This window comes from Zonotrichia albicollis, chromosome 4, assembly GCF_047830755.1.
Source record: "Zonotrichia albicollis isolate bZonAlb1 chromosome 4, bZonAlb1.hap1, whole genome shotgun sequence".
Taxonomy (NCBI): domain Eukaryota; kingdom Metazoa; phylum Chordata; class Aves; order Passeriformes; family Passerellidae; genus Zonotrichia; species Zonotrichia albicollis.
Genome location: NC_133822.1, coordinates 30,544,420 through 30,567,187, shown reverse-complemented (window position 1 = coordinate 30,567,187; position 22,768 = coordinate 30,544,420). Strand labels below are relative to the sequence as shown.

At 38.4% G+C, this 22,768-nt stretch overlaps 1 protein-coding gene across 1 annotated transcript in view; it reads left to right on the top strand.

Moving 5' to 3' along the window:
* Window positions 1–668: 668 nt before the first annotated feature.
* The window catches only part of ALDH1L2 (aldehyde dehydrogenase 1 family member L2), a 32,021-nt gene continuing 9,921 nt past the window's right edge, over window positions 669–22,768 (top strand). Inside the window, 14 exon segments of the mRNA XM_074539280.1 lie at window positions 669–708; window positions 711–838; window positions 6,260–6,401; window positions 8,211–8,445; window positions 12,048–12,213; window positions 13,011–13,112; window positions 13,673–13,762; window positions 14,524–14,658; window positions 15,059–15,184; window positions 16,521–16,612; window positions 17,418–17,565; window positions 17,849–17,968; window positions 19,556–19,683; window positions 22,138–22,288. Coding sequence (XP_074395381.1) covers window positions 684–708; window positions 711–838; window positions 6,260–6,401; window positions 8,211–8,445; window positions 12,048–12,213; window positions 13,011–13,112; window positions 13,673–13,762; window positions 14,524–14,658; window positions 15,059–15,184; window positions 16,521–16,612; window positions 17,418–17,565; window positions 17,849–17,968; window positions 19,556–19,683; window positions 22,138–22,288 — 1,788 coding nt within the window. The 5' untranslated portion in view covers window positions 669–683.

Below are 22,768 nucleotides of genomic sequence, written 5' to 3'. Positions count from 1 at the left end.
TGGTATTGGTAGTCGTGACTATGCAAAAGACAAGGAGCGGCTGGAGAGGGTGCAGTGGGGAGCCACAAAGATGATGAGGGGTCTGAGCAAGAGCTGTGGAAGCTGGGTCTGTTTCAGTCTAGAGAAGGCTGAGAGGAGACCTCACTAACGCCTACAAATACCTCAAAGGAGGGTGCTTACAGGGTGGTGCCGAACTCTTTCCAGCGGTGCCCAGCAACGAGGTGCAATGGCCATAAACTAAAACACGGGAATTTTCACCTCAACATGAGGAAGAACTGTGCATTGAGGGTGGCCGAGCACTCGAACAGGCCGTCCAGGGAGTCTCTCTTCATGGAGACATTCAAAACTCACCTGGACGCGTTCCTGTGTGACCTGCTCTAGGTGACCCTGTCTTGGCGGGGGGGCTGGACTGGATGATCTCCAGAGAACCTTTCCAAACCTAACGAGTTAGTGATTCTGTGACTCCCGTGCTCTCGGGCCGGGAGCCCGCCACGACACCCCGCTGGTTCCTGCCCTGGTGCCCGGCGGCATCAGCGGGAGAGCTCGACCGCCACGCTGGGATCGGGGAGAAGCGGCGGTCCCCTCCCCTCCCCTCCCCTCCCCTCCCCTCCCCTCCCGTCAGGTGCGGGCCGGCCCCGCTCCCTTCGGTGCCCGCGGGCCCGGGCGGGGTGGCGCCGCCGCGGATGCAGGCGCTGGCCCGTCGCCAGCGGATCGGCGCGTGTTGCATCAGACGAGGCGCTCCGCCGCGGCCGCGGAGCCGGCTCGGTGTTGGCCGGGTGGCCGCAAGATGCTGCGGACATCACCCCGGCTGCTGCGGACCATCTGCACCACGGCTGCGGTGAGTGGCACGGGGCGGGCGGCCGCGGACCTGGGTCCTCCCGTGCTGCGCTGTGCTGTGCCGAGCCCGCGATAGAACCGGTCGGGGGGCAACTGCAAGGAGGGGGATGGCGGGAGTGGGTGTTTTCCAGGATGTGATGGCTATTGTCTCTGCCGAGGACTTAGCAAAGCGCTTGTGGCGCGGCAGGGTCGGGAAAGGGCTCGGTGGGGGTGCGAAGGCTGCATCTTGCCCTTTTCGGCGAGCCTGGTCGCAGCCATCATCTGGGCGCTGCATCTTGGAGGGATGTGCCTGGAAGCTGCGGGGAACAGGTACCGGCGATGCTGTGATAATGCCCCGTAATCGTGTGTAACAAGAACAATGTGATGCAGCCGTTCTCTGCCTCCCTCGGGCTGGATTTGCCCTGCGAGAAGCTGAAGGCTGTCTTCTCAATTAGAAGGGACCGTGCTCGTTCCCAGCGCCACAGTGAAGCCCGCGGCTCTGGCCTGTTTGGTTTGTGACCTTCTCATAGCCGGTTCATTGCTCTGGCATGGGCTGCTCAGGGCTGAAGTTGATGGCCTAAATTCCTCTGCACCCCATGGTTTAGTCTTTTACAGCTCTGAGCATTTGTTTCAAGCCATTTTCTTTGTGTCTGGTTACATATAAAAAGTGCAGGACTCCTGCAAAGAACCTCTCCCTGAAAGCCATGTCCAGTTCAAATTGTCCAGATGTGTACGTCTGGCTAGTTGAATGAGGCTCGGGGGATTTTTTTCTTCTCTAGAGATTGTTCGTTGTTTCATGTTTGGCTGCTCAGTTTTCTTTGAGGACAGCAATCCTCCAAAGGTATCTGCATGGAAGGCATTAGAATAAGGAGATTTAACACAAGCCTTTTGGAAATGCAACCAGCAGTTCCAAAAAAAATAGAATGAATGAACGATGGGAACATTGCCCTGGATGTGTATGTAGATGGGGCGGGGCTCTACTATAGGCTTCTATTTGCAGGCACTGGAATTCAGCACATGTATGGGGATCTCAGTAGAAATAAAGTTGCAGTACTGCTTTTCAAAAGAAGCATCTCTCTGTAATAATTTTAAAAAGATGTAATGTTCAAATTTTTTAGCTTTACTAAATTCTTATGTGAATTAAGTAAAATATTTTAATCTTTTTTATTAAAAGGTTTGTACCCAGAGTAGCAGTTACTAAATCTTAATTTTCAGGAAATTTATTTAGAAGCGATAACCAATTGAAGTTTAGATGCACATACAAAAGAAGCAGTAACAGAAAATTATTTTTATTTTAAAAAATATTCTCTTCTGAAGAGATTTTGTAAATTTAGACTCTTCTTAGAGAAGAAAATATAGATATTGGATTTATCTCCCGTTTCTAGAAAGTAGAAATTGACAAGATAGTTACCAGTATTTGTCAGGCTGTCATCTATGCAGTACTTAATTCTATTTGTTAGTTTTATTTATATTTAAATGTTTTGGAAGAAAAAGAGAACCAGGATGGAATCAAACATTAAAATACTGGATAACTTTTAATGAGCTATTTTAAAATATATTCCAGTATGGTATCAAGAGATCACATGGATAGAATTTTTAAATACAGAAGTTAAACTTAAATCTATGTTTTTGTATTGAGGTGGTCAAACACATGTGAACTTTGAGACATGTTGAGCATTTGAGATAAGACTGCTTGTACAAACACTTATTGGATTTTATGCTTCTACCTTTATCTTACTGTCTTCATTCAAATCATGAGTCAAGGAAACATAATCACTGTTAATCTGTGTTATGCTATAAAAAATACAAAGTTAAAGAAGAAATTAAATGTTCAGACAGTGAAAACAACAGAATTACAGTAGTGTGAAAACTGATTTCCTTAAATATTGTATTTGGCAGCTCTGTCATAATAACTGTATTATTCTATGATTAATCATAAAAGAAGGGCCAGGTCTCCCCAATTCACTTGAACTACATTGTTTACTATAAATAGGAATTGGATAATCTTACAAAAGTGCAGCAAAAGATCCACTCTGATACTACATGACCATTAACCTTCACAGGCATGGTTCATGCACACTACACGTTCATGGTCAGCTGCAAAAGGAGTCTAGTGTATCTCTTAACATCACTATCGAGAACAATAAAAAGTTTAATCTCTGTGTATAATGATAATGATGTTAGTGATAATGATGGAGTATCTGTCTAGCACATTATTCAAAACCAAGATTGTTTTGTTGTTCTTTAACAGAATTTCTAAAGTTTTGTGATGAAGGCTAGCAGTGACACTCTAGCCAAAATGTGCCATTTCTGTAAGACAGAAAACACCAAACTCTTTTTCTTCTCTGTGTCATCTTATAGAACTTTCCATTTTAATTGAGTGCTATGTCCACATTAAATTCTTCTACAAAATTTTCCCACTTCCACAGGTCTGACCCATTTTAGGTAAAAATGCTTAAGGAGAGTTTCCAAGAGAAGATATGAATGGCTATAACACCTCATGCACTTGTTCCACTGTAGTTTTTCAAATAAAACAAAAAACAAAGAACTGAACTTGTGGTCTGAGCATGCAAGCCCTTCCACACAGATTTTTTTTTCACACACAGTTATCCACACAGATAGCTTTTTTTTTTTTAACTCAGTAGAAAACCTGTTTGAAGCTGACTTGTGGGTACCATTCAGTGGAGAGAGAACTCAAGAATCACTGCTCACGGTTACCAGAATCATTTTGCGATTGAAACCAGTCAATTTGAGCTATCTTCTGGAAGTGTGAGGCAGCAAAGCTGATTTACTGCCAGAGTGATGTTTTTGTGCTCTACAGAATTTTCCACACTGCAATCTTCTCAGTCTTGCCAGTTTCAATTTGGATTTGGTGGGGTTTTTTTATTTGTTATTCATTTGGGGACTACATTCTCTCTTTGCTTCTCACCATTTGTTGATTCAGTTCCACAGCTAGGACAAAATAAATGTGTGGCTTTACTGAAAATATGTTGATTTACAGCAACTCATGATTTGGTACTGGAACTGCTATGCCATTCCATGTAATATGAGAATCAGATTTATTCACACGGCAACATGAACTGAAAGTGTAGGAATAGAAGGTGCATATGTTATCAACACTTCATGAGTAAACTCTTTGTGAAAAAGTAACTCTTTAAGTGGTGATAAATTTGGACTTAAAATTACAAGAAGATTGTCCAAATATCAGAAAATCAGCAGATAGCACAGTACAGAAATCAGAGGATTTCATACCATGTTAAACATGGTCAGTGATCCAGCAGGTTAATCTTTCTCCAATTTGCCTGGCTATAGTTAAAATACTTGGGAAATTCTAATAGTTGTTTTTTGTAGTGCAGCAACATTTCTGCTGTAACGACATCCATCATAAAACATTAATAATGAGCACCACCTGCATCAGTTTGGCCTTGCTGGATAAGGATTGCAAGGATAAGTTGTAATTCAGAGCAAGGTCTTGTCTTTGTTAAGAACAAAATAGTGGACTATTTGAGGTATAGCTGCCAGCAATGCAGTGTTGGTTAGTAGTATTGTTATCAGCAGTGTCACAGATGTTTTTTGCTGGCCAGTTTTAACAGTCTGATTTTGCAAGGGCCTGAGTTGTGTCCATCTTTGCATCTTACTGCTTGTTTCTGATGAAGTGACACTTTACTATGCAGTTTCATTCTCAGGGAAAATATTGTTTCCAGTACAAATAATTATTTCCTATTGTTTTATATTTAAAAAACCCCACACTTCAATATTCCTGTAATGGAACCTACCAATTTATAACTCCCTTTTCTAAAGCCAGCTGCACAACAGAAATGTAACCTGAAACCAGTAAAATACATCCATGATATGTCAGCTGTGAAATGAATTTCAGTGAATTGTGGTTTTAAGTAACCTGTTTTTCAGGACATTTCTCTTTGTCATATGATCTGAGGGGCAGTGCAGACCATTTGTTATCCAATCAAAGTATACTCATGTCCCAGCACCCTAAGAAAAGGAAAAGGAGGGAGAAGATAAACATGCAGGTGCCAGCTTACAAGGAAAACAAACGTCAGTGGTTAAGACATTCATAGGGCGCTTTGATTCCTCTAATGGGTCATAAGGAAAAAAAGAAGGCAAAGTCCAGTAGTGAAAAATGAAGTTCAGAACAAAGGTGGTGGGGAGTGTGTGGATTTATTTCCTATCTTTCTATCAGGCCTCCCAAGAGGAGGGATCGGTATGGTTTGTGCCAGATTCAGCTTTGAGGAAGGTTAGTTTTCTCCTTATTCTGTGTGGACCTTTCCTTTTTAACCAGGTGTCATAGTCTATTTCTTTTTCAAAGGTTTCCAGTTTTTATTTTCTTCTACTGACTAAGACTGAGCTGACTAAGAATGCAATGCATATAGAGACTGTTCCACCCTTCTGCCATGTTTCCATGCTCATTCCTGCTCCCCTGCTGGCCCTATGTTAGGACTCACGGCTGTGCTATAAATTAGACCAGTGGAGAGATCCAGTTATAAATAAGCGGCATTTTTCATGTCGATGCCTGCTCATTTCAGTACCCTAATGCAGTTCTTGCAGCTACAGCAGTACCAGTTCTGGGATAAAGGAAGTGTTGGAGGTGAGGGACTGGAGTTAGGGCAAGAGAGGAGAAAAACTGCCACATAAATCTAAAAGGACTCAGAAGGAAAAAGTAGTTTTTTCAGGAAGAAATCACTTGAAAAACATAGCAATATCTGATATTGTGATATAATTGTAGTGTTGTGATTCTATCATATCATAAATTTAACTATCATAAATTAAAAAACATAGTGGAGGTGGTTACTTGCTCTGTCTGAAGAAGCTCAAATCACTGTCTGAAGAAGCTTAAATCCCAGTTCAGTGTGTTGGGATCCAAATGCAGCAGGCAGTAGAAGTCCAGCAAGGGAACCTCACCTTTAGCACCTTTTTTTGCTAGTAGGCATATCAAATGGATGATCATCACCTTTAACTTGGCAGGAACAGTGCAAGTTTGTCTTCTTTAGCCTATACATGTTAACCACAAATAATATACCTCGGTTTAATTACAGGGATTTAGAGGGCATGCTCCAGCCACATAAATTATGTCTACAAAAAGTGTTTTATGTATGTTTAAAAAAATGTATTTTAATTTCTGACTATGGATAAGATCATGGAGCCTCTCATAAGAAGCAGTGGCTGGTCTGTCTAATGAAAATTCTAAAAAAGCCATACAGACACCACTGACAGTATCAGATGATAAGTTTCATGTGAAGTATGCTCTCTCTGAATTGTATGTTACCTGTCATTAATCTCAAAAATTTGATTATTGTTCCTTCAAAGATTATTAGGTTAGAAAAACTATTCCATTTTAAATCAAACTGAAAATTGACAAAGAAAGAGCAAGACAGAACATATTTTCTTTGCATTCTACAATATGTTTTGTTATAATTCTTTTTACCAGGCTTATCAACATAAGCTAAAGCTAGCCCTCATAGGCCAAAGTATTTTTGGACAAGAAGTTTATAACAAGCTGAGAAAAGAAGGACATAAGGTTGTGGGTGTATTCACCGTGCCTGACAAGAATGGACAAGCTGATCCTTTGGGTAAGTGTACCCTGAATCCAAACGTAAAAATTACAGGTGTACATAGTTTCCCTTTTAATTAGAAGGTTATATCTATATGGGAATGACTTGCATATATTGCCTTAGATCCACTAAATCCAGTACAAGACCTATCCTTTAACAAACACCGGCCCCAGAACCAGTTTAATCTTGTCCATTGTTAGTACTTTAGAAAAGCAACTTTTAAAGTAGTTTCTAAATATGCAGGGCTGTATATTAAGGTATTGGAAAACCAAAATTAATTTGAATATCTTATTTGAATGTACACCCTAGAAGTAATCATTCTGAACTAGAGCTGTATCTTATAGCAAGTAGCTGCTGAACCTACATTCAAGTGCAAATGTCTGTCACCTGCTTCTTTGTGCTGGCTGGGACACTCAAGGCACAGAGCCAAGATTGTTTATCCCGGGCTTTCTGCCCTTTTTGACAAGCTTGTGTGTGGCAGTGTACCTGCAGAGGCTATTTCTCTTCCATCTGGACTATGGAAAACACATTCAAAAGGTTGGAGGAGGCTTTGCTCTCCCTTTTTCCATTCTCAAGGTGCATAAGGATTTTCTAGGCTTACTAAAGAAAGAAATTTTTCTTATTCAATTTTGTACTCATTTTACTTAGAACCCAGCATGGCAAAGAACCTAATTTGGAACCATCTGAATTGTCACTTTTCTTTGTTTTTGTTTCAGTGACACAAGTTAATTAATATGATTAGCAAATAAAAGTGCCAGAATGGAATGTACTTTTATGGAGAATCTGAAATCAAAACTACATTACATGAGCTGTTTCAATTCTCTCTTGGTTTGATTGGGGGCTTTTTTGGTGGTTTTTGTTTTGTTTTGATTTTGGTTTAGTGTTTTGGTTTTTTGTTTGTTTTTGGTTTTGTTTTTGTTTGTATGGTCCTGACACGTTTTTACAGAACTCTCATGAGGGAAGAAACAAACATAAGTTTTGCTTACTGGTGCTGTGGTGTTCACAGACTAGTATGTAATTCTCAACTCTACCTCATTAAAAGATTTAATCACACTTTGGAAAAATTAGAGAAGGCAACTATTAGCTTAGAAAACGAAAAATTGACTATCCAAGTCTTGTTGGATTACATTGTATAAAAAGTTTATGTACAATATAGCATAACTTGTTTACATTATATAAATTATTCTTGTACAGTTGTTACACTAACAAATGCAACTGAGTAAATCTTCCAATCTTGCAATCATGTGTTTATTTTTAACTAAAACCACAGGATTAATTTAGTCAAATCTTTCCTGATGGGGGAAAAAAATGAAATTAAATTACTAAATAACTTCACTTCTTTTTACTTCCAGATGACTCAAAAGCTTAAGTCTCAAGTGTTTCCTGAAGTTTTCTGTGCCCTCAGTCAGCTACAGTCTTTGTTTTCTTAAAGTAACTTCGCTACACACTAACTTGCATGGAATAATATTTAAATAAGAATTTACCTAAGATTTATTCAACAGGCTAAAGATGCTTCAGGTCAAGCTCAAGAACAAGTTTCACAGACAAAAAAGAGAAAATAAAGTTTGAGTACCTGTCTTTTCTGCTTCATTGGTACTTACCAGCAAAGTCATAAGAGTGAACTGAAAGTTGAGATTTACCCAAGATGTAGGAAAGATAATCAAAGACAGAATTAATAAAATACATCCAAGCACAAAGGTTTTTAAACAGCATACAGAAGAGCACTTTGTGATCACATAATGGATGATTCACTTCAGTTGTTATATGTCTCTGACTTGAATTTTTAACACAAAATGAAAAAAAAATAATACTGTTCTTGTCCCTCAGCATTGGCAGCAGAGAAGGACGGTACTCCTGTTTTTAAGTTCCCCAAATGGAGAGCTAAAGGCAAGCCTATCCAGGAAGTAGTTGCAGCCTACAAATCAGTTGGAGCAGAGTTAAATGTCCTTCCATTCTGTACACAGTTTATCCCCATGGATGTTATTGACTGCCCAAAACATGGCTCTATTATTTATCATCCATCCATCCTACCACGCCACCGAGGAGCTTCTGCAATCAACTGGTGAGTTCTGTGCACCCAAACCACGTGTTTGTCATGTTAGGCTGCTGGTCTGCACCTGTTACTCTTGTAAATGCTTTAGTTCTCTTGACTTGCAAGTGCTCTGAAGGAACTTCTCTGGAGCAGCTGACTATTTGGTACATGAACTGCACTTCATATCTGGGATTCATTATTATTTCCAGCGTGAGCTCAGCTGTTACTCTGGGAGGATCAGTGGTATGAGCTGTACATTCATATATTTTACTCACATGCATGAATTGATAATCTGGAGTTTCCATAAGCAGAACACTGCTCTAGTGATTCATGCAAACAAACACTCGATAACTATCACAGGATCGTCTGATACAGACCCTAAGATTTCACAGAGTGGAAGGGAGAAGAGAGAGCCCACAAGAAAAAGCTTTATCTCACAACATAGGCTCAAATCATCACCCTAAAAGAACTACACTGCAAAAATGGCCTCAACAGACTCAAATCTGGCACTCTTGTGACTACAGAAATGACATTATCACAGTGTCTAAATACAGTAAGAAATAATCTAAATATGGAGAAACAATGTTAAAAGAATCTTACAGGCAGCATGATGATTATCTGAATCCACAGTGTTGTGGATTCAAAGCAACAGCATACTTAGTTTTGTTTAAATTTAATCCTTTCTGGAAAAAGTACTAAACTGAAATACTTAAACAGAGGTGTTGAGGAGACTATTAGAGAGGTAAAGATTTCAAAAAGTGTCAGTTGTGTCCAAGTGTGTAAAGTAAAATAGCATCAACTCAGCAGAAAATGAGAGTGAGACAGTCCAGAAAATAAGTAAAGAACCAGCTTTTTAAGGCACAAAATGTAATACCAACAGTTCCTCCAAATATGTTAAAGGTGGGAGGTATGTAAGTGGTAGAGATGTGGGATTTAACAAAGGTATTTTATCAAAGAGAATACCACAGTAGGAAATCTGTATTGGTATTCAGGATAAAGGAGCTTAAGATGTTACTATCCTATAGTCCTTCTTTGTGTGGAATAAATCAAAACAATTCTTTTGAGCTGAATTGTGAGCAGAAGATATTTTTGTGAACTGATGAAGGAATAAGAAACTCTTTGTCAGGACCACAGGACTTCAGCAAATTGGAAGTTGCAGATTTGAGATGACGTGCAACATTTCATTTTCTTAAGGTTATGTTGATGCAGGTGATTGGGAAATAGCACAAGTAATACCAGTTTTAAAAAGGCTGAAAGAGAAAGCCAGGAAACTTTAGATCAATGACTCTGATTTAAATATTGAAATTCCTTAAATAATAAGGAATACACTTTCTATGCAAATGAGTAAATGTGATAATGTGAGAGTAAGAAAATGAGAAGTCAAATTCAAAATTAAGAAACATTACACAATGCACATAAGGGGGAAACCCCCATGACTATATATAAGCAGTGTTAAAGTTAATTGTTGTTACTCAGAAAAGGATTATTGTTACTCACCATGTAAGGATCCATTCATTCAAGAGTTGTACTCGATGGTCCTTGTGGGTCTCTTCCAACTCAAAATATTCTGTGATTCTGTGGTCCTAAATACTGTCTGCAACTCAATTGGAACATGAACTAGCTAAGTTCAGAAAAGGCTAAGAAAGATGGTCAAGGGTATAGGACAGTTTTGACATGACTGGAGACAAATAATGGAGTCCTCAGACTGGAAAAGAGGTCATTGGGAAGGAGATACACTAGCTGAGCCATGGAAGACATGGAAAGATGAAAAAGGAATGTTTGCTCATTCGAATCAAAATCAGGGAGCAGCTAGCAAAGACATCAAGTAGTAGAATTTTTCCAAATAAATGAGTTCCTTTTACTCCATGCTGTTTGTTGTTAAATTGTGCAACCTCATATATAGAGAGCTCTAAAAGGATGCTTTTATGGAGAAGTTCATCAAGATGTATTTCACAGTAAGGTGTAGACACAAACTTTCAGGAAGTTCTTTCAGCAAGTGCAAAGATTTGCAGAAATGGAATGTATTACAGTGTTGTATCACTGTGTCTTGCTCTATTTTGCATATTCCTTCTGCAAAAGGAATCTATCTTCTCCTGCCCTTCTCAAGTAAAGGCCATTGTCCCAAGGCCTTTAAACTAAACTAGGATTTGGCCTTGACTGACTGTTCTTGTGTTTCACCCTCTCACCCCTTGCTCTAATCACTACTTTCACATATTGCGGCTACAGCCCTGGTGCTGATCAGATCCTTTATCCCCACAGTATAACCAAGAAAACCTTTGAGAATTAGGCATGGCTAAACGTAACTAGATACAAACAAGGGCCCTGGGGTGCAGAGGGTTCCTCACTCACTTCTTTTACAGTCTCTTCCAGCTGCTGCCACTCTGTTATCAGCAGCCCTTTGTGGAGGGAGCTGGTGGACAGAGGAGGGGACACACAGTAGTTCTTACCTTGTCACTTATTCAGCATCAGAGGCATTTGCTTATAAAACCTTCTTTTCCATGCTGAGGACATCCATTTCTCACTAGAGAACTCTTTTGGAATTTTTACATAATAAAAGCCAGAAGAAATGCAGCTAAATATGTGAAAGATCTGATAAGGGCTAGCCAAACTTCTGTAAGCTTTCACTTCTGTTATACCTGCCAACTTCCCCAGTTGTCTTTGGAGTTTGTCCCTTGTTCATCCTATATGTACTTTTGTGTACTTCACTCATTTTAGTAATGCAGCTTTCACTGCTTATAATTAATAATGAATTTTCCTGTGTATAAGCCAGATCTCAGACAATCCTGCTACAACATGGGCTGCTGAGGGAATACTTACATGAGATATGTATTACTTAAAATAGCATTGAAGTTTGCATGCATACAAATGGCTGAAAATATGCAGGAAATATTTTTCTCATAATTTCTGGCTGCTCCCTTAAGCACACTTCAGTCTGATTTTCCATTATTCTGAGACACGTGCCAAAGGAGAGCTGTAAAATTTTAGTTGGCTGAAGCTCCCTTTGGATGCAGAAGCAGATTCTGAGCTGAGGTAAATCAACACAGGTCTAATGTAAGCATTGCTATGTTCATGAACAGCAGCTCAGAATCTGGCTGGAAAGCCTTAGTTCCATTAATAACTTTTCCTTAAATAGTTGCATATTTATCATTTTTCACTCTGAGTTTAACTCCTTTTCAGCTGTGTGTCAAATGTACTTTCCTTTTTGACCTACAGATGAGCTATGAAGCTTAGCTAATTACAGTAAACAATCATGAATTATTAAGATAATATTCTGTTAGATGCTTCCATCTTTAAAATTCTGTCATAACTGTTGCACAGCTTTTGCTCTGTGTCTTACCATTAATAATACTTTAAAAGTAAATATCACAGTGACCTATGTGAGACAGCCTGGGTTCCCTTGCAGCATTTCCTGTGTCACTTTGTGGGAACCATACATCAACAGTTTCAAAACTGTGGGTTCCTGGATGTGAAGTGAGCAGCGAAAATATAGCAAAGATTGTTAGGATTTTCTTTTCTATCTTCCTGAAGAAAATGAATGCAAACATGAATGTAACGTTGATATTACAACGTGAGTTGATATTCCTAACTACTTTAATTTTTCTGTATTTACTGTAAGTATTTTTTATGCCTAGGACTTTAATTCAAGGAGATAAGAAAGCAGGATTTACTATTTTTTGGGCTGATGATGGTTTAGACACTGGACCGATACTTCTACAGCGAGAATGTGATGTTGGCCAAAATGATACAGTGGATGACCTGTATAACCGGTTTCTCTTCCCAGAAGGAATAAAGGCTATGGTATGTTTAAGCTTTTAAGAGGAAAAGGGCTTGAAAGTAAAGGAAAAACAGACAAGATATATGCATTTGGGAAGACAGAGGTTGTGATACTCAGCCAAATCCTAGATTTCACTGGAGCTGTGCGGCTGCCCAACAGCTGAGAATATGACCTCAGAATATTTGTTGCTGACAGCAGGCAGAGCATATTCTGTTTCCACAGATGGCATGAAGTTGAATTTGTTTGGAATGTGGCTCTTTCCATACAAGACCAAATCTTTTAAAGGCATAGCAACAGCAAAAAAATTAGGTGTGAGATTTTTTTAAAAAACAGCAGAATGGTGTTTGAGGCTCAGAGTTCTGGTGGATTGGCTTTGGGTTCTCTATGCTTGTCATTTTTTGTATTTTTTAAAGTGAATTTAAAAAAAGGCACAAAAAATACTCAGCATTGCTCCTTAGAGGTTTTTTTCTCTCCTTTCATTTAAATGCAGAAAAATAACTTTTTGGAGAGAGAAAAAGGAAAAAGTTGAATGCAATCATACTGAGGCACATTTTTGTTCTGGAGAATTCAGACAGCTGCTCTGAGTTTGGTGACTAGGTGCTCCCATGAAATTCTGGAGGCTATTTCTTTTGTCAAAGAGACTCAAGGAAACACACATGTTTGTTCAGGGCAGCACTGGTCCCTTGGAGTTTGGAAATACCAGGTTTGAAAAATTCGAAACCAATTCATCCTTGTGGCAGAAAGTCTTATGCTGTCATTCTGAAGTATGACTGAAGAAAAAGGTGAACAAAGCTAACATTAAATCTACTTTTTCATGTAGGTGGAAGCTGTACATCTAATTGCTACTGGTAAGGCCCCTCGTATACCTCAGCCTGAAGAAGGGGCAACATATGAAAGGATCCAGAAAAAGGAAAATGCAGAGGTAGTGTGAAGTAACACCATTTTTTTGTGCATAGTACTAGAAAAGTTATTAATTCAGATTACAGTAGCAGCAATATGAAGTTAACGTGAATTTTAACTGAGTTGTTTCCTTACCTCTTTTTCCTGGAATACCTCTTAGGATGCATGTAATGGAGCCCTAGGTTAAGTTTCATTTTCCTTTCAGTAGTTACATGTATTTAGAAAATTGGTGTCCTATTCGGGATCATGTACAGGCGGCTAAGAGGCAGCTGCAATTTCAGTGGATTCTTAGTAAGCCACCATACTTGTGAATACAAAATTGAATCAAGGGCACTCTCTTTGTTTGCCAACAGGCCATTATGAAATTCTCTACCAGAAATACATTTGATTTTAGGAAAAAAAGTTTTGGCGCCTTTTCTTCTAGTGCCAAAAAATAACACTGGCCATATAAACAACAGATAAAAATATTAATTGAATTCCCATATTAGAATTATTTTATCTAAGCATCCCTACTGCATTATATGATCTTATTTGTGTTTGGGAAGGTGTGGTGGTGCATCCTAGCATGTCTTGATTTCCTAGATCTCCTGGGACCAACCTGCAGCAGCTTTGCACAATTGGATTCGAGGGCATGATAAAGTGCCTGGAGCATGGACAACAATAAATGGACAGGTATGCTCTGAAAACCAGAAAAATATTTTTATCTATACTCCCTTTTTGACTCGTTTTTATTATAAAATTAAAGATATCTGCATACAGGTGAACATAAATGGCTATTACACTGGAGTAGCTCTAGTCTGATGACTTTATGTTTTGTGTGTATCTAGAACAGGCACCTAAAGAAATATGCAGAACACAGTAGTTAAGAGGTCTTAATAGTAGAATTAATTTAATTTGAAGAAAGATAAATACAATATATGAAAAAAAAGAGACATGGTACAAAGGTATGAAGAGCAGAACAAACTGTGCCAGTCATTTTGGGAAGCAGGTATGCATTACAATATAATACAGCCCACGTATAGTGGCCAACATCACAGTATGGACAGCAAAATGAAACACTGTGGGCTGCTGAAATAACAGGATTTCATTTTAAGGAGATGTGGGCCTAGATAGTTTGCAAAAATAAATCTATGAAATTTTATAGAGTGAAGTGGTCCCTCACTCTGGGCATGCACTGTCAAAAGCTGCTCCCTTTCCTGCACTGGTTGCAGTATGCACATTGTTACAGCTCAGCTGCTTTGCAGGTTTAGGCAATTTGCAAAGTTTTACTTGTTCGGGGTTGTAAAGATCTAGAATTGTTGTAACATGTTTTCCATGTATAGGTAATTATATTTTATTTCCATTATATTAAAGCTTCAAAACAGTATAATAAAGTTGTTAAAACTTTACAGCGCACCTAGAACCAGTGCACTTTTAATTACATTTCTTTTTAGGTGGTTACTTTTTATGGCTCATCATTACTTGATGCTTCAGTGCCTGCTGGACAAGAGCTGACAATAAAAGGTGCTTCAAGACCAGGACTTGTGACAAAGAATGGTCTAGTTGTTTTTGGAAACGATGGGAAGATGGTAAGTGCTCAGTCTGGCAAACATAAGCATGGATGGAATAGTTTGAGCAAGAAGGGCAGGTAGTGCGGAACTGTCAAGCTAGATAAATCCAGGTGCTACCGACTGACAGTTGATTCACGTGGAGTTTTATCAATCCTCTACCATCCTATAGAGAAGACATTCACATTGTGCTTTTCACTCAATCCATAGTAATTTCCTATATGGAGTAAAATCTGTTCTTACTAGGAGAGAATTTAACAGACAGGTACGAGTGGCCTGTGCTAAATTGCCTGTGTCATATCAGATTTCCTGTAAGCAATTTATTTCACTATTTCAATCACTCTATTAATGCCTAAAAACTCTTTACCCAAGGATGTGCTACCTCCCAAACAATTTAAAATCATATCCTCTCATTTTTCAGGTACTAGTGAGAAATCTGCAGTTTGAGGATGGAAAAATGATCCCTGCATCTAAATACTTCTCTGCTGATGACATAACTGCCCTGGAATTTACAGAAGAGGAGAAAAAGATTGCAGAAGATATCAGAGTAATTCCCTAAACTCCTTCAGTGGGATATTATTCAGACAAAAGCTTTACATACTTATTTTTGGCAAGGCATATCTTTTGTTTAGTCATGCAAGTAAATTTTTCATAAAATGTACTCAAAGTATATTGGGGGTGAAGGTTTAGTTATTGATATTAATTCAGGTGGGAATTCACTGGTGTATTTGTCTCACTTTACAAACTTTTCTTTCAGATACAGGTGACACAAAAACAGTCAGTGCAGGTAGTGGTAAATATCTACAAGTGATGAAGGTGGGGTGAGGAAAAACAGACTGAGCTTCACCTCATAGAAGTGAAGTTTTCAACACTGGCAGACTCGGACAGTTCTGGAATCTTTTTTTCACTGTGGTGTTCATCACTAGGATGTGCTCAGAATGGGCCTGTTGGACAGGCTCCAGGAAGTCTCAAAACAGCATTCTAAAAGCAAAAGGCAGCAGTTTTCTCACTGTACCTGTGTGCACTTCTTCTACCACAACAACACACAAGGGGCTGGCTGCCAGAGGGATGGGAACAGATGGAGCAGAAAACTCTCATAGCCAGAGAGGAACTTTCCTACCCTCTCCTGAAATCCATCCCTCTGTAGTGTCAGGGGCTTAGCTGAAAGCTGCATTTATCATTAAAGTTTTGTGCCGGAGCAATTTTGGCACAGGTCAGGCAGCTTCATGTACTAATATTTTAAGCTGCTGATTTAAGATTACCTTGAACCTGCTGCCAGCAACCTAAATGCTGTCTGAAGCAATTGAATGACTGAGAAAATTATGAAAATAATTGTAAACTGATCAATTGATGACACTGCCTGCTAACTGCGAAACTCAGTTATAATTAATTTAAATATTACATTACCAGTTATTGAACTGTTTATTTCTCCATCTCATGCATGCAGCTTAAACTACTTCTCAGCCTTGGCCAGGTGCCTGAAATACCATCAATCCATTCATAAAGTGCCCTAGGCTGTCCTTGCCTATACTGATGACACATTCTGTAATGGAATGGGAACTTATTATTTGGAGGATAAAACATCTTTCAAAGATGGGCCTGAAAAGTTTTAGCATTACACCATTCAGGTTTCTTGCCTGACTGGGTAAAATTACCATGGACAAAATACTATATTTTGATCATCTAATTGTACTGAAAAATTTCCTGTCTGACATCATGTCTCTACACTGTTTTAGACCCTTTTAAAATAACTTCATGTTTTAGAAACCTTTGAAATAATATATGTTGTAGGTACTAATACTACAGAAAATACAGTTGGATAAATGCTTTTTGCTATTAGATCATTATTCATTATTGCCTCTGTTATTGTTCTGTATTATTAGGCTATTTGGAAGAGAATTTTAAGCAATGTTGCTGTGATTGAGGATTCCACAGACTTTTTCAAATCTGGAGCATCCTCTATGCATGTTGTCAGGTAGGAATATTCAAAATAAGGAAATTGCAAAACCAAAGTTAATGAAAAAAGTTGTCATGGTGCATTTAAATCAGTGATGTTAAAAAACCTAATCCCTCTTTGTTTTCCAGTAACCTAAATATTCCCTTTCTTACCTTGGAAGCAGTTCTTCTCCCTAAGTTGAGATATTGCTGCAATCCTGCTCTTTCTACTGAAGGAAAATTCCCCTAAACTTCAGGAACATCACGCCCAGGGGAGCATGGTGATGCTCAAACCTGTCTGTGTGCAGCCACATCCAGACCAGGGGACTGACTGGGAACCTGAGCAAAGACCTCCCCAGAGGGAAAGAGAAACCTTTCACAGAAAGAATTGAGCCCAGCTTAAAGATGCACTGAGTTTGTCATGGCTTGGGTCATCTTGTTTGCCTTCTTTTTGCAGCACACACCCTAATATAAAACCAGCATTTTTAAACAAACTGATTATTGTGCTGGTTACCTACCAAGCTCATAGTCCTCCATATTTTGGTTGGAGTAGTCCCAAATATTATTTTCCAATGGCATATCAATATCTTCTAGTAATTGATTTTCAAAAGTTCTATTGAGAGTATTCCAGAAATGACGTTTTCTTTTTCATAGCATCCACAATTAAACCAACAGATTTCAGGAAAGTGCATCATTTCTGTGCCCTTGTCAGAGAAACACACACACATATTCACATGCATGCAAACTGAGGCCCAGTTTTGATCCCGTTTGCCTTTCTAATGATTCAATTATCTGGAGAATTCTTTAATTTTTAATTAAACTTACTCCTTCTTCAAAATCTTTAGAATGCTAGAAGAGATCAAACAGAAACATTGTGGACTGCAGCTACAGAATGAAGATGTGTATATGGCCACTAAGTTTGCAGACTTTATTCAGATGGCTGTCAGAAGACTCAGAGGAGAAGACAAAGAAGAAGAGTTAGTCATTGATTATGTAAGGCCTTTAATTTTGCATCGTTGCTTAGTCTTTCCTGGGTTTTAGGGGAGGGCAGACAAAGCATTTTATTAGACTGCTTGATGCAGTAGGAAAGCAAACTACGTGGTTATCCAAACTTCTATATATTTGTATCTGCTTTCCATTACATTTTACTTCTAACAGCCACATATATAGGCTAAAATGTGTCTGGATATTGGCTGCAGATATCAAAAGCTTGTTAAGCTACATTAAAATTTTAGTTATTATAATTTTAAAATAATTTAGATTTTATTTCACCCAGGTTTCAAAAAATATGAACAACATGACTGTGAATATGCCATACCAATGTTTCATAAATGGGAAATTTATAGATGCTGATGATGGAAAAACATATGACACTATAAATCCAGCAGATGGATCAGTAAGTAATTTCTAAATATGATTAATGCCAGTTTATTTAATTGGTATTGCCTATTAAAAATCTGAAACATCACCTGAATATTGCTAATTCTAAAACTTGAATTTTAAAACTTGTATTCTAAAGTATAATAAATTAAACAGCCTCCTTAAATAATTTCAAATTTCCATTTACTTTACATTTGGGGTATTCTACAATTTCTTCCATTTGAGTCAAGCTGCAAAGCAAAAATAACCTACTTCTACTTCAATTATTACATCACTTTTCACACCCAGCTGAACATTTTGCCTTGATTTCATTCTTGTTTAGCTTTGCAAACAGAAATTGATGGAGTTTATTTGCTAAAGAAGTGTTTCTTTTAGGATATTTGGTATATTTCTGTCATTAATCAACTTCTTTCCTTTTTTACTTTTTAAGTAAATCTGATACATTAGGGTAATTTTGACACTAAAATGTCCCTTTAAATTCCCAGTAAGAAAAATAACTTTTCAATAGGAAAATACATACTGTTGCACTTTAGTCCTGAACTACCCAATATTGGTTGAGCAAATCATAACTGTGAATTATATATAAGTGATTCTGATGTCCATGTAGATGCCATTTAATTCTGAAGTAAATGAAGTCTCCTGAAATCAATGACAAAAATTTCACTATCATTAGAAGTCAGACTCTGTTACTTTTCCTGAAACTCATTATAGAATGGAATGAATGTCAAAACCATTCTGTGTTAGGATTTACAATGTGTGTATTTAGAACACAATCATCATAAAATACTTATGTTTATGGTGGTTTATGGTAATAGAAGCTGCATTCCTTAGAAATTGAACATGTAGGAGTTGTTTTAGCATGTTGAGATTGAGATACCACACAAAAAGACTTCCAGCTTTTGTTGGAAGTGTGAAACCAATACCACATTGGTTTTATATATGGAAAGAGAGGGTGAGATTCAGTGGGACAATATAGTATAAGCAGGGCAACCCTGATGAAGGGAAGAAATTACAAGGAGGACTCCATTGATAACAGAAGGCTAATTAATTACTTTATTATACTATATTACATATAAACTGAATCTGCACCAGCACTCAACTCAACTGAACAGAATCTTGTCCCTGTCTGCTGACTGACAGTTTGGACATGCACTTGGCCCTGATAGGCCAATGAAACAAAAACCCATCACTTTGGGTAAACAATCTCCATATTGTATTCTACTTTTGCACAAACGGAGGCACAGCAAATGAGATAAGAATTGTTTCCTCTTTCTCTGAGGTTCCTCACTATGATTCCCAGAAAATATCCTTGGGAAGGTGTGCCTTGCTTTTCTCTGTGAGGAGAAATGCAGCCACAGGACAGTGCGCCTTACTTTGAAGAAAAAGAAAGATTAAGGAATCTGTCTCCCTGCAGTGTCCTCCAAATTCTGCCACCTCAATTGTGTCTAAACTTTTTGCAGCCCACGTGGCTTGCCCACGACAACTGCCACAGATGAGGATATTAAGTATTTTCTTATACCCAGTCTAGAAGTTTGGGAGGAAGGAGTAACATTCTGTATCCCAATATTTCTTTTTGAGCTAACACAATGCTACCTTTGCACAGGTAATAGCCAGTGTATCTTCTGCCTCAGTGGCTGATGTTGACAAGGCAGTGGCAGCAGCAAAGGAGGCTTTTGAAAATGGTGAATGGGGGAGGATGAATGCGAGGGAAAGGGGGAGAATCATGTACAGGTATGTACAAGACAGCTTGCATTTGTTTCATTTTCTCAAATCTTGTTTTGTTTCTCTGAAGAGTTGTTGTATACATTTTCTGAAGATGATGGATGTTCATAATTCCACTGTCAGAGGATCCAGACTAGCCATCTTTTCATCCCCTGATTGATTTCAGTGTAGCAGCCTCAGCTCTTAGCCTGCCAACCTTTCTTGTGTCAGAGAAGAACTTGTGGTCTCTCACTGCTGCCAACCTTTCATTATTATTTATGAATGGAAGCAAAGAATTTGAGCAAAATATATTTTAAATACTTGATGTCTTCATTTAATTTACATGAGTTTCATTGCAAAGATTGAGAATTCCCTTGTAAACCCCCATCCTTCCATGTAAGTGAGGCTAAGCTTTAAAAACTGTACGTGAGTTAGGTAGGCAGAGATTTGACCTTGCTAAGCCTGCCTGCATGTGCACTCCATACAGTAAATGTACACCTTCATTGCCACTAATTTTGAAGTAGACTGTAACTGATGCTAGATTTTTCCAGGATCATATGCCAGCAGCTGGCTAAAGACCCATTGTAGGAGATGTGTTATGGTCTGCAGAGAAATAATTGTCCTGTGCAGGAATTTTCTAAGCTAATTCAAACATTTACCTGAGATACTTTTATCTCTTTTTTGTATCTATCTCACCGTGTCTGGTTAATGCCTGGTTCTTATTTTTGGCCATGTTGCTGTTGGTTCAGAAGATAAGCAGAGGTTTTGTTGAATTAATGCTATTTTAATGGTGAGCTTTGGTTCTTGAAGGGGTAGAGGTGATCTTAGAAAGATGGCAATGCTGACTAGATAGTGTGAGCGTGACACAGAAGGCAGCTAATAAAACCCCAAGTATTATAGATTCTCCATATGCAGTATGATGCTTCTCCCAAAGCATAGGGAGAACACTGTCCTGCACACTTCAGGTGACTAGAAGCATCAGAACTTCCCTATTAAGAAAACCTCTTTGGTGGGCTATATGAAAAGCTTTCAATGCTTTTTCAGGTCTAAACATGCAAATGAATGAGCAGACATGAGTAAAGAAGCTACTTTTTCAGGTTGCTTCTCCTGAAAAAACGCCACATGTTTTATAAAACATTGCAGGAATCTTAGCAAAAAAGAATGAAAGCAAAGCGGAACATTCTTATCTTATTAAGTATGTGACCAGGCCATGGAAAAAGGCCTGCAGGGCTCTTGCAAAGTTAGTAGTCATCACAAGAGAAAATGGGCAAGTCAGAGCTGAACGTTAAATACTTATGTTTTTCATAAGTGTGCACATACTCAAGGCATGCATAAACTTGTGTTTAATTTTTATCAGGAATGTAGAGTACTTGAGAAACGAAGTTAACTCTGACCTAAAGAGAAAATTTTAAGGTGTGAGAACTCCTGCTCTCTTTTAGACTTGGAAGATTTGCAAGAATAGCAATATTAGGTAGAGGAAAATACAGTTCCCTTACCATGGGCTGGTTATCCCTGGATTAAAAGCTTTGCTTAGGGAACTTCAGGATAAAACACCAGAGTGTTTATGTTGCAAACCATTCCCAGTGGATAAAAGTTCTCTCTGGACCACTTTAATTGAAATAAGACCCCTTGTTCTCAGGCCTCTGTTCAAACTGGAGATTTTGAGTGCTGAACCAAAGGGAATGTGTGTGCCATTAAAGCTCCTAGCTCTGCTGCTTTGTCTTAAGGATTCATTAATAGAAAATATTAAGCACACTTTAAATGGAACCTTCTCATTTGTCCCTCACATGCCCAAATCCATTCTCTTACACAACACTGCCAATGCTGTGACCTGTAGCTGAGTCTCCAGGATACACTTAAAGCAGGTATTAAAAGTGCGTTTTCCCACATCTATGCAAATGGTTTAAATGGTCAGAATTTACATAATGGAAAAATTTCACAAGTTTTACACCCAGTTTTGAATACTGTTTACAGGATCCAAAATGCACTTTTCTTAAGCTCAAAAAATCACGTGGGAGCACTGATTATATATCTGAGTACCAAATCACAGAGGGAAGTTGAAGAAAAACATTAATGCATGTGAGACAATGTGGAGGACTGAATGTGAAAATTCTTTGATGCAAATAGACCTCAACAGGGGACACTAAACTAACAGTAGGGCCTCATAAGTACAGGTATCAATCTGTGCAGATGTATTTTTGAGACATTGATAGTTATTATCAATTTAGTAATACTTACTATGGTCTTACTTACACCTTAAGTGAGTTTGCACAGTTCATGTCTTCATTCAGTCTCTACTACAGCCAATGTAAAGGCATTTGCAGAGTAATGGGCAATTGTTCAATCCTTTGCTGATACTAAGGAGTAGTGCCTCCACCTCCAAATTTAGTGGCAATGCTATTTTTATTATGCTTCTTTGCCACACCTAATATAATTTTAGATGTCATTTCCTTTAATGCGGATTTTTAACATTTTTCTAAAAAGACTTGCAGATCTGATGGAAGAACATCAAGAGGAGTTAGCGACAATAGAGTCTATTGACTCAGGAGCTGTCTACACTTTAGCTCTGAAGACTCATATTGGAATGTCTGTGCAAACATTCAGATACTTTGCTGGATGGTGTGACAAAATTCAGGCAAGTGAATATGTAAAGGAAATTATCAATGGCAGTGCTTCTCTACACTTCTTTTTTGTTGTTATTCTTCTGAAACAGTGCCAAAAAGTAGTAAAAGGAAAAATTTATTGAGGAATCAAAAACTAAAGCAAAATTAGAATTTTACCTAGAATGGGTTTCCCTGTCAATACAAAAGGAAAGTCCACCTCCATCTGGAGAATATGGATTTAGAATGTAGCTCTAAATAGTGAAGAAATCAGCTGAGGTGTCACAGTTAATATACTTGCTTGGTCAGCTCTTGGTTATTCATGGAGCAGAATGTCACTGTGCTTATTAAGCAGGTAAGTGCAGAGACTTGTGCTTTGCTGCAGTCTGACCAAGGCTGGTGAGTTTGCTTGATGGCAGAACGTGTGGCACACATTCAAGAACATTTCTTCCAGTATCTTTAAGACCAATCAAGAATATAATCTAGCTTTATTTTTGTTCATCAGACCCTTGATT